Source organism: Lissotriton helveticus, chromosome 1_1, assembly GCF_964261635.1.
Source record: "Lissotriton helveticus chromosome 1_1, aLisHel1.1, whole genome shotgun sequence".
NCBI lineage: Eukaryota > Metazoa > Chordata > Amphibia > Caudata > Salamandridae > Lissotriton > Lissotriton helveticus.
This window is the reverse complement of record NC_136057.1, coordinates 412,750,083-412,762,663: the sequence shown is the minus strand read 5'-3', so window position 1 is coordinate 412,762,663 and position 12,581 is coordinate 412,750,083. Positions and strand designations below refer to the sequence as shown.

The 12,581-nt window shown below is 48.3% G+C and overlaps 1 protein-coding gene across 1 annotated transcript in view; it reads left to right on the top strand.

Annotated features, from left to right (window-relative positions):
- OVCH1 (ovochymase 1) overlaps nt 1–12,581 on the top strand; it is a 1,371,455-nt gene that overhangs the window by 861,880 nt on the left and 496,994 nt on the right. The window contains exon 20 of the mRNA XM_078673763.1: nt 4,452–4,608. Within this exon, the coding sequence (XP_078529889.1) occupies nt 4,452–4,608 (157 nt within the window). The remainder of the gene's footprint in view (nt 1–4,451; nt 4,609–12,581) is intronic.

Genomic DNA, 12,581 nt, shown 5'->3' with positions numbered 1-12,581 from the left:
ATGTTTGGCATCAAACATCTCGTATTAATAAACCCACATTGATACCTGTGTCGGATTTGGTAATACATGCCCACAGATGGCACCAGCTTCTGGTGTGCATACAGACTAGTCTTTTGCTAGCCTGCCAAAAGAGATGAGTTTCTTATACCCAAGGGTGAAGCCCTTTTCTCTCTGGAGACCAGAAACCAAGCGTGATCGGGCCGTGGATGTTTGCACCCCCTCCAACATAATTACTTGTAGATTAACATTCCAAGGCATGGGGGCTCCAAAGCGCCCAACGCCTTTGGCATGCAAATCTGGTTTCTCTCATAGAAGAGGAAGCAGACCCCTTTTGTCTAGAGCCCTTTGGTACCTTAACAGTGGGGGGAAAATTAGCTAGTCAGATAGGCATGTCCACCCTCAGGAAGTCAGTGGGAAACCTGCCAAACAGCAGGATTTTCAGATTTTTGTTGGTTACACTTCAGCTGAGCTTCGTTCAACCATTTAAAAATGGCGACCAGACACTGTTGAGCTGCTGACACCGAGCTGGAGGTCTTATCCCAGGTGAACAGCAGCTGCGTGTCATTGGCATAGGCCATTACCTTAGCCCCCAGTTCCTCTGCCAGATATAAAAGAGGCGGAACATAAATATTAAAGAGGAGCGGGCTAAGGGAGGAGCCCTGAGGAACTCCAGTGGTGACCGGCTGGGGAGAGGAGGAGAAAGGGGGGAGCCAGATCTGCTCTGCGCGTTATACCAGGAAGGACCTAAGCCAGCCCCAGGCCGCTCGTGATACCCCAAGCTCAGCCAGTCGGGCCAAAAGAAGAGCGTGGGGGACCGTGTCGAACGCGGCCGAGAGATCAAGCAATATCAATGCCGCCCTCCCGCCCGCGTCCAAACACTCCCGAATGGCCTAGACCACCTCCACTAAGACAGTCTCAGTGCTGTGGGAGGCACGAAACCCTGATTGAGATGGGTGCAGGAGTCCCTCTGTCTCCACAAACTCTGTGAGTTGGTTGTTAACAACCTTCTCACAGACCTTCGCAATGGCAGGGAGAAGGGAGATGGGACGGTAGTTCTCTGGAGTAAGAGGATCCAAAGAGGCTTTCTTGAGAAGAGGCAGTATCTTCGCCTGCTTCCACCTCAAAGGGACCACAGAAGTTTGGAGGAACAGGTTGACAATGTTATTCACCTCGGTGTTGACACTCTGCCACTGCCGCCAGAAGCCTCGCCGGGCAGGGGTCAGAGGGAGAGCCAGACTTAAGCCCCCGGAGGATTTTAAGAGATTCCAGGGGGGCAGCTGCTCTGAAAGCTGTGAAGGGGCAGGCAGGGGTGTCGGGTAGAGCAGCCAGAGGTACCATGCAACAATCATTGCCAGGAGCGAAGGAGGATTGAATGGCCTGAATTTTCTCTCTAAAGCAGCTGGAAAGGGTGTCACACCAGGCGGGAGAAGAGGCAAGAACACTCGTCTGGGCCCTAGGAGATGTAAAATTCTGCACTATTGAGAAAATGTCTTTGGCGTTATTCCTAGCGGAATCAATGCGAGCAGCAAAGAATTGTCCTTTGGCCACAGTGATAGCCTCATAATAGATTTTTTGTGAAGCTCTTAGCTTCCTCTTAGCCGTAGGACAGTAGCCGCTCTGGTGCCAGGCGCGCTCCAGAACCTTGCAATCATGCTTGGCACCTTTGAGATCCGCATTGAACCAGGGTTTAGACGGGGAGTCTCTGGCCGGTCTAAAGGGCAGAGAAGAGATTGCAGAAGCAACCGCCTTGGTAACCCACATGGTGAACCCTGACAACCGCTCCTCCAGATCTCCAGACAAGATAGGTCTGGAGTGGTCAAGGGCCAGTTTGAATTCCACAGGGTCAGCCCTGCCTGAAACCGGTTTCAGGGAGGGTTGGGCCCATGGAGCAGCACTAGGAAGTGCCCAAGAGAAATGGGAAAGAAAATGATCTGACCAGGACACAGGGCAGGGTTCGCCTAAAGAAAAAAGGAAATTAGAGCAAAAAGGATCTTAAAGATGGCCCGCCTGGTGAGTAGGAAGGTGGACGTGTTGAACCAGTTGAGCCAGATGGAGAATATCCAACAGGTCAGATGCTTCCCTAGTATCAGGACAGTCCAAGTGGATATTAAGATCTCCCAAAACCAAGTAGTGCGGGAACCTAACTGCCCTGGAGGCAATGGCGTCCCCGCAGCTCAGAAGAAAGGACCCCGCGGGGCCAGGAGGCCTATAGATTAGAGACCCCCAGAGTAAAGTGCGCTGAAAGGCGCACACTAAAGTCAAGCACCTCACAATTGGCCCAGGGGGATGAATCCCCAAGGCGAATTTCCCATATATCTTTAGAAACAACGGCCACGCAATCACCTCTGCCTCCCAAACGGTCGGCTCTAAGAATCTTATAGCCTAGGGGGACGGCAAAGGAAACAATAGGGGCGGAAGAGGCGTCAAGCCATGTCTCTGTGAGGAACAGATCTAAAAGGTTGTCCTCCAGAAGATCATGAACATCGACGTAGTGTTTCCTAAGGGAGCGGACATTAACCAAAGCAGCCCTGATATGAACATCCTTGGCCCTCTGAGCTGAAAGAGCCCGCTCACCCTTCAAACGAAAGCCACAGTAAATACAGGGGGCCAGAGGAGGCAGCGAAACATCCCAAGTCTGGCGGTGACAGCGAGCCGGACAATCCAGTGCTCTGAGAAAAGCTCCATTGCAGCTGATCATAGGAGCGTGAATTGGGGACTTAAGAGCAGCATGGCTGACGCTGGCCTCTGTCGTGACGCTGACGGGTGCAGACGGGCTGGTCTTAGGGGCGTCTTCGGGGCGCCAGCGGTGCGCCTGCTGCACAAGTCTGCTGCGCGCCCGTTCGGCATAGTGACCTCCAGGGTAGGTAGCCCATTAGCTACTGCCCTACACTCCCCTATTACCCCTAAATTCAATATTTAGGGGAACCCTGGCAAGAGAGACTGTGATCCTGATAACGTAAGAAGGACACTGAAGAGCCGCAAAAACAAAGACTGAAGAAGAGCAACTGACTTGGCACAAGCCCTGCCAGCCTGTCTGCTATTCCCCTTCTAATTGCACCAAAGTTGTTTCGTCCTGCAAGCTGTCATGACTCCAAAGCTTAGGAGGATGCCCTGCCTTCAATAAAGACTCGAGGACTCCTGTGTCGCAGCAGAGCAGCTCTCCTGCATCCTGTAGGTAGCCCAAGAAGAACCACAAAAACTCCAAAACCACCAAAACCCAAACTTGCAAAGCACCACTGCACCGAGCCCCCAGCCCACGTCAAAGTGGGCCAACGGTGTCGCCCCTCGTTAACTGTGACATTGCCTGCAGCCTCTGTTTGCAGGTTCCCTCTACCGCGACTGTCCCGGTAAGAAATACCCTATGCCTGAAGACACCTCAGCACCCATCGCCTTAGGCCATGGAAAAGAGGACCAAAGGCGTCCCTACATACACAAGAATCATGAGGCCTAAACCCCATGTTCATTCAGCCAGACTGGTCCCGCAGGCTGCGCCTGCAGACTGCTTTCCGATGGACCGATCTCTATAGACTTGACGCTGTAAGACACCTCTGCACCCAGCCGCCCCAGTGCTGCCCAAAGTGAAATGTTGGTACTGCCTTGGACCTTGCCTCATACTTACCTTAAGTCCGGATGATTGGCCTTGTTAGTCGCTATTGATTGCTGAATGCAATACATGTTTTTCCTTCATGGGTTAACATTACAGAGAAGTGCTCCAATTACAATTTAAAGTATCAAAATCCCCTATGCTGAAAAACACACTGCTGTTTCCGGATGCCCCAGTGCCTCTCGACATGACCTATTAGTGCTGCCTTGGACCTTGCCCCATACTCACCTTAAGTCTCGGGTAAGGGTCCCGTAAGTCGTTAAGTTACCGTAGTCAGCGTATGTTCTGCATAGTTTAACATTGCCATAAAGTGCTTCAATTACGAATTAAAGTATCAAAAACCAGTTTTCTTCAAATATGCTATTTTAAAAAGTACTTACCTGTTTTTGATGACCTTTGGGCCTCAGATGATATAAAGATAAGTGTTATTGTTATAAATTGGTGCAGATCCTCCTTATTGAGTCTTGTGAATCATTTATTGGCTGTGTGTGTGCAACAGATGTCTAACACTCGTCTTTGATAAGCCTAAGGCTATTCGACCATACTACGCCCTAAAAACACCTTGGGATGGCTAGAGCAAGCCCCTGTGAACTAGTAAGGGAATACCTGGACTATTTATATGGTATACCAAAAATAGGTATTCTGTGCAAAGATCAAGCTTCCTCCATGGCTCCAAACATATCTGCAGAATTTCTGCAAGACATCTAGGTTTTTTAGTATATGCTTTAACTGTGAAGGAAGCTGGAATTGAAGCCCTCTTAGGACGATATATTTCTATTTACTGAAAATTAATCTGAATGTAAAAGTAATTTTACTGCAATGTGACATGCACAATTGTTTTCCCCAGGGCGACTCAGGAGGGTCCATGGTGTGCCAGAAGGGCAATGGAACATATATTATTGAAGGCATTGTCAGCTGGGGTATTGGATGTGCAAGGCCAAATACACCCGGCGTGTATACCTGGGTGTCATTCTTAATGGACTGGATAAGAGGCAAAATGCAAGGTACACATGTTCTTCTCTTCTGTTTCTTTTGAGTTATGATTCTAATTGGGAATGCAGTGCAGTAGTTGGTCAATATGCTAGAATGTCGAATATTAATGGTGAAAACGGCATAGCCACTGTGTCTGGGAACTGAATATTGACTTTGCTATTATAGTAATAGCATCGTAAAAAGGTGCCAAAATGTACATTCTTTCCACAACCACTACTGTCTTATTTTAAACTATGCATTTTTCACCACTACACTAATTATGTTTTTTAAACTCCAGCTTTATCCTACATCTAGTATATTTTACTTATTTGGGGGAGAGGGGCGCTAGATGGTACACTACAAGATGGCCACATAAGAAGAGGGATCCTGAGGTCAGAACAAAACATTTTTCCAATTCATCCCCATCAATGCCACCTAAAAAACAAGATGTATTTGCCGGACCAGAAAAGCGCTCCACCACAGGATTTATAAAGCGTGGCCAATTACCCGATAGGGTATCCAGGCGCTTGCAGACCCCGGATGATTATTCATGCAGCCAGATCTTGAGGGCCATTCGGAATTATGGAAGTGAGTGATTGTCCAGACGTCTGTGGGGAGGCTGTTCCAGGTCTTTGCTGCGATGTGGGAGAAGGAGCTTCCTCCACTTCTCCTTCGGTAGCTGCGGGGTGTATGGGCAAGTAAAAGGGAGGTGGAGCGTAGTCTTCTCGATGGTTGGTGGAAGTTCAGGCGGTTGTTAATGTAGGCCGGTCCTTGGTTGTGTAGAGCCTTGTGTGCGCGGGTCAGCAGCTTGTATTGGCATCTCTTCTGTACTGGAAGCCAGTTGAGTTTCCTGAGGTGGGGTATGATGTGGGTTTGTCGTGTAAGGTCTAAGTGGAGTCTGGCTGTAACGTTTTGTATGGTCTGAAATCTCTGTAGAAGGTGTGTGGTGATTCCTATGTAAAGGGCATTGCCGTAGTCTAGTTTGCTGGTAATGAGAGCTTGTCATGGTGCGTTTTATGTGTAGGGGTTGCCACTTGAAGGTCTTATGTAACGAGTGAGGAAGCATTCGGAGGAGACTGTGTTTATGTGCGATTTCATGGCAAGCTTATTGTCAATGATGATTCCGAGGTTTTCGGCGTGGCAGTGGGGACCTAGGTCTTATGGTCACCAGGAGTCATTCCATGTGTTGCTGCTGTTGCCAAATATCAGTAATTCAGTCTTGTCTGAGTTCAGCTGCAGGCAGTTGTTTTTCACCCAGTTTGCGACGTTTGTCATGCATCTGTGGAAGTTGGTTCTGGTGGTGGTGGGGTCATCGGTGAGTGAGAAGATGAGTTTGGTGTTGTCTGCAAAGGAAATTATGTTGAGACCATGAGATCTGACCAGGTTTTCCAGCTTGGTCATATCCGCATTGAAGAACATTTAGCTGAGGGATTAGCCCGGGGGTACACCACAGGCATTCTCCTTGGCTCGGAGGTGGGACATGGATCCTCTAGGGTCCTCCGGTGGGAAAGGAGGTGATCCATCTGTGCACTTCTTGGATGCCGATGTAATAATCTTTCGATCAGTGTGTGGCGGGATACCTTGTCAACTTGGTCAACTTGGGGGTGGTGGGGAGGGGGCTGGAGATGCTGAAGTGGACACTGGAGTGATCGGTCCATGTGAGTTTTGTGACATGGCTGTATTTGATACGGTTGCTGCAGGTGAAAATTGAGTCCCTTGTGTGTTGTGGTCTGTGTAGGGTCGTTGATGATCTGGGTCAGTCCGAATCTGCTCATATTATTGAGAAAGTGTACAGTGTCTTTGTCATTACGGTCGTCAATGAGGAAATTTAGGTCACCGAGGAAGGTGTAGTCCTTGGGGTCTAAACTAGGGACGCAATGAAGTCTGCTATTTTGTTGCAGAACCTGGAGAACAGTCCTGGGGGTTGATATGCGAGGGTGGCTCTGGTTATCTTGTCTGTGTGGAGCTTGAAATTGAGATGTTCCATGTCGGGGTGGTGTTGTCAGTGGTGGTGGTGGTGGTGGTACACAGTATGGTCTTTTTGTGGATGATGGCTGTTCCTCCTCCCGGCTTGTTGGTACGGTCCTGGAGAGTGATTTTATATCTGTCGGGGATCACTGTGGCAATGCCTGGGGCAGATGTGGGATTGAGCCAGGTCTCAGAGGGGAAGATTATATCAGGTTTGAGGAGGGCAATGAGGTCCCATATTTCAGTAGAATGCTTGCATAGCGAGCATGTGTTGAGAAGGGCGTTATTGGAGTTGATGTATTTTTCAGGTGGTGTCTGTGGCGTGGTCAGGGTGGGTGGGGCTGGTCGGTCGGCTGGTTTGTGTGCAGTGACAGTGGGTGCAGGTTAAAGGTCCAACCGGTGAGTGGGTCAGTGCGGTGGCAGTTTGTTGCGTCGTCCGTGGTTGGGGGTGTGGAGCTCAGTGGTGGTGTATCTTCGGGGGCTGAGGGACAGTGGTCATGGTGCTTGGAATGGTCTAGACATGGACAGGCACAGACTGGCTTGTCGTTGCTGTGCTTTCGGCTCGCCAGTAGCATGCCCGCTGCGCATGTCACTAGCCTGCATTAAGTAGGTCCTGTGTGGGTGGGTCTTCTGTTAGCAGGAAGAATGGTGAGTGGGAAAACCCGGTCAGGAAAACCCCAGCGGGAAAACACGGGCAGCTGCAGTGTAAGTGAATCAGTCTGGAATAAGCAGGAACTGGAGGCCACAGGCAAGTGTCCAGCTAGGTGCCCAGGTGCCAGAGTGGGAGAGTGAACAGCGCATCTGGAGGAAGTAAGCGGCAAAGTAGGACCTCGATTGGGCCACATCCTCGCGGCAGCCATCAAACTCTGGGAGCAGCATTGGCATGTAGATGCAATTAGCTACAAACTGAGACCAGATACACCAATAATCTGCAACAGCTGGTAAAGAGGTCACTTCTCTCTTCACCCACCTCTCTGCTGATTCAACCTGAGATGAGGCCTGTTCTGGCTCGGCCTTCCACTGCAGACAGTGGTGCCTTCCACAGCCCGAAAGAGCAACGGCTGGGAATTATCTGGGCAGCCCAAGAGCCTGTAAGCGAACCAGACCTGGCTTTGTTGGGGGCCTGCAGCGAGACTGATTCCCTTGTGCTAAGGCCCCAGGGCAGATGGAGACAAGCCTGCCTGGGGTGCCAAACCTGATGACCCTGCACAGGGAGTAGTTTTATTTAGACACGGCTGCACCTGATGTTGGCACCTTCCTATCATTGCCTTGCTGCTGGAAAAATCCTGAATATGGGCAAGTCGAGTGGGCAACAGTCGAACCTTACATTTGAAGTGAAAATAGACACCCAGAGACAGGGCACAGGTGACTGCAGCACATGAGAACTAGCAACAGTGATAGCTCACACATCCAAGGGGAAATGGATGTTATTTATTACAGCTGAAAACACAAGGTAGTTTGACTACACCAAACAACAAAATGGACTGTCTGAACCAGCGCATGGATGACATAAAGGAGCGCCTTGACTGTCAGTACACCACGTTGACATGGCTGAAAGGTGGATATCAGATATAGAGGATGACACTGCTCAACAGGTGAAACTACAACACAAGAAGAGCTTGACGTAGCAACGCCAAGAACGAGGAAGTGGAGGAACCTGTGGATAGTTGGCATGCTGGAATCCACCCAAATGCCAATAAATTGAAGAATATGTGGAAAAAATGGTTGCTGACCTATTTGGATGGGGACATCTGTTGCATGTGTATGTGGCAGAAAGAGTGCATCGCTTGCATGCTTTGAGGCAGGCACTGGGAACTCCACCACACCTATAATCGTCAAACTCCTCAACTATCAGGATGGACACTATCCTCAGAAAGGCTCACGAAAGGGCCACATTACAACTTGTGGGCAACACATTGACTATGTACCCAGACGTCGCCCAGGCCACTCAAGATGCCAGATGCAAGTTCCTTCCAGTCAAGAAGAAACTTTGCAAGCATGACCTACAATATATAATGCTATACCGCACCAGGCTGCAAGTTGTATATAACGGCAAGCCCTAAATATTAATTTACCTGGATAAGGTGCCCAACTTCATGAAGCAGTTGCCACTATAGCATGTTGCGCTTCACCTGGAACTGCGCAGAAACCCGGCACTACATTATATATCATTGCCCATATGACTAGCTCCTCTGGCCTCCCGAAGGCATGGAGTCAGTATGAGGAACCTGCAATCGCAGTATGAACATCATAACTCATCAAAATTCAAGCTCCATGTGAGAGGAGGAGGATGTTTTGTAGACTGTAGTACATGAACTTATCATTTGCATACCTGTTATGACTGCACCCTGTAATGGGCACTGGATGGGCGGGGCACAGCTACACTTTAAACCACACATAACCAATGCCCACACCTAATACCCTGAGACTCGACATGAAATATGCATAGGGTCAATCAATGATCCTCGTAAAGCCCGGTAAATTCTATCCTACCTCACTCATCACAAGGTAGATGTGGCTGTCATTCAAGAGACTCACTTGGTGGGGTAGACACCCTCTGCATTTATTGCAAAATGGAGCTCATACAAACTTTTCTCCTCATGTGCTATATATCTGAAGGACATTGTCAACCTAATTCACCAAGGAATTCCACTGAAACCTCTGGGGTGGCTCATTGATGACAAGAGCAGATGCATAATACTGCAAATGCAGATCGCAGAAACCCGAGTCACTTTGATTAACGTTTGTGGCCCCAACATATGTGACCTGGACTTTTGACTTAATGCTAGATGCTCATCCCACAATACTGTGGGACAAAGATTTTCATCTCTCAAAGCAACCAACACATTCTAGGAGTCATTATCTGAGGCAAGTGTATTTCTGAAGAGCATGGCATCCTGAAATCTATTCATGGTGACCTAACATGTAAAAAATTAAAAATAAAAAGATGCTAACTTTGGAAAGTAAGCTAAAAGATGGACCGGATGGACAAGAGCTGGCGCACTGGGTATCAAGTGGATGGAATTTCATTACGCCGTCGAACGCAAGGTAATTTCCTGTGCCAATATGCAGCAGGTAGATGATATGGAGCGCACCTAAGCAGGTCCTTGGATGGACCGCTTTGTCCCCCTGAGCAGCATCAGGGATAACTGAGATTGAGGCATCAGATAGGACCCCCTGCTATAGGTAAGAGAAAATTCTACTCTAATTTGAAACATACTACACAAACCTATACACAGCTAAACATGACCCCGTACCTCGAATACAGGCAAATCTCAATAGAGCTACACTGGCCTGGCTAGAACTGCATTAGCAGGCATCTCTATGACCCCCTCATCTTAGTACAGAAGATACAAGCATGCATTGCGGAATTGTGCAGCGGCTCAGTGCCAGAGGGAATGAACTCCAGGTGGAGTTCTACAAAGAAAGTGCCAAAGAGTTAGCCCCCATACCACTGAACCTATACAATGAGGCACTAGAACTTCGCAATCTTCTCCCCACCCCACGAGAGGCCCTAGTTATAACGCTACTCAAATCGGGGAAACCTCTGCATCTATGTGGGTCCTACTGCCTGCTATCACTAATAAATACAGATATGAAGATCTTCGCTACGCTGATAGCTAAACGTCTGCTACCTAATCCCCCCTACATAGTCTGCCTGGATCAATCCTAGTTTGTGCCAAACTGATTCACATCTGGCAATTTACAAATACTCCTTGCGCTTACCCACCAAATCGACCCAGAGTTGGCAGTGGTGGCTGTCTTTCTGGGTACCGCCAAGGGCTTCAACTCAGTGGAGTGGTGATACCTCCTGGCTGTGCTGAAAAGGATGGGGGATGAGCAGGCAAGTGCTGCAATTGGGAACACTTCTATAGCCTAATCCTCTGTCCTGAATCAGAGTCCACTGTTTACTCCTCCCCCCCCCAAATCCAAGGGGAGCTGCCCCCTGTCGCCGATACGGTTTGCATTGGAGATTGAACCCCTCGTATGCATAATATGATATACTTTGCTGAAAGGTGTACAGTTTCACACATGCAGGCGGGTCATATCCATATATGCAGACAATATTCGTCTTCTACTGAGAGGCCCTGACAAAAACGAATTTCTGTGACTCAGGGAATAGTTGCCCTTGGGATTAGATCCAATTTGCAAATTCATTGGGATAAATCGATTCTCCAGCCACTGACGGACCCTGCAGAACGACCGGAGGAAGACTTTTCTCTCCAATGGTAGATGGGGCCCATACCCACGATATCTGTCTTGTTCCACACGGAGACTGAAATGCAGTTTAGAGAACGATGGGAGATGCTTCTCCAGGTTGGAACAGCCGGTCGAGAGCTGGATCAAATTCCTCCTACTCTAGCTGTAAAGGTGACGATAATGAAAATGGTGGTACTCCCCAAGTTTATTATAATTTTCCAGAATCTCCCAATCCCACTCACAAGGGCCTTTTTTATAAAGTTAGTGCTCCTCGTGACTAAACTTGCATGGCCCAGAATGAAACCTAGAATTGCCTGGGCCATGTTGACGCAACTATATGAAGAGGGAGAGTTCTCTGCCGCCAATCAAGAACGATGTTACCTTTCTGCTTAGGCCCAGTTTGCCCATTCCAGGATGCACGACACGTGACATTCTCCACTATGCAACTTAAAAGAGGGGCTGGCAGCCCCAACCCTGCTACTGACTGCAAATATGCTGCACCTACGTGACCTCGTTCCAAAATTCACACCGTTTCACACTTTCTGGATATGGTCTGCTTAGCTGCTTGTTACATGGACATGTACTCTACACACATTCCACTTAACAACCCAAAAGTCCCCATGACGACGAAGGGGGTGATTCAGCAGCTGGAGGCCAAGGGGTTGCATAGGATGGAGGACTTGTTTGTGAAATTCAAGTTCCTCTCCTTCATGGAGTTCCTGTCTGAGCAAACCCTGCACAATGCAGATACCACTTTGTAATAAACTCCGTAGTACTATACACGGCATCTGCAACTCCTTCCCTGACGAGTCTAAGGAATGGGCGCTTGACCATGATATCAAACCCAAGCATGCTTAAACTCATCAACAGGCTCTAGAACAACCTTGCCTCCGTGGTACTCCCTATACTCCACCAATGCGAAACATAAATGGGAGATTGATATTCTGCCTGATAACTAGGCATACTGCTAAACAAATGAAACATTTCTTATTAAATAGCAGATTGCGCCTCCAACACCTCAAGATTTTACATAGGATATATTTCACCCCCAAATCCATGTGCAGACTTGGCTTCTCTACAAATATTAAGTGTTGAAGATGTAAGGCCCCAGATATTGAGTCTCTCCACCTGGCTTGGAAGCGTACACCGATCTGGGCCTTTTGGATTAAATTGAACCAAGAGATTAACTGCATAGAAGTCCCCAACTCCTATAGGCAACTTGTAGCAGTAGTCCTCCTGATGGGGAAATGCAGATTGGCAATACCGGAGGAAGCCCTCCCCGCCTAGATACTCCCAAAAGCAAAGGGATCTCACTGCCTACTCCACACATTCAGGGATTTATGGTACCTTGCTATCAATGGCCTGCAGACCCATAGGTACATGCCCAATATATGCCAATAGTTGCTGGCCTGCCAACCCATTCTCTGAATCGCAGATGGGACATGATAGATAGACAGACAGCAACCCCCTCAACTGCTGAGCGGTTACACAAGGTGGTGTGCGATTCCACGTTCCCCTTCCTGAGGTATTTGGGGGCATAAAGATTACAATTGGAAGTTGTTTTATTGTATGCAACTACAATACTATTTCTGTAAATGTGCATGCTACAACTATCTCTAATATACTGCAATGTTGCCTGTTGGTTAAATGTTTGAAAATTGCTAAATAAAAATTGGGAAAAAACATGTTTATTTTACTTTGAACAAACTGAAGATAAGTTGATGTAAGAAGGCCAGGGCTTTTGAGTGAATGGGCCCAGAGGGTAAGTTTTGCTCTGCTTGTTTGGGAAAAGCTATTTTCCTGTGTGACTAAAATCTCCTGCATATAGATCTGTAAA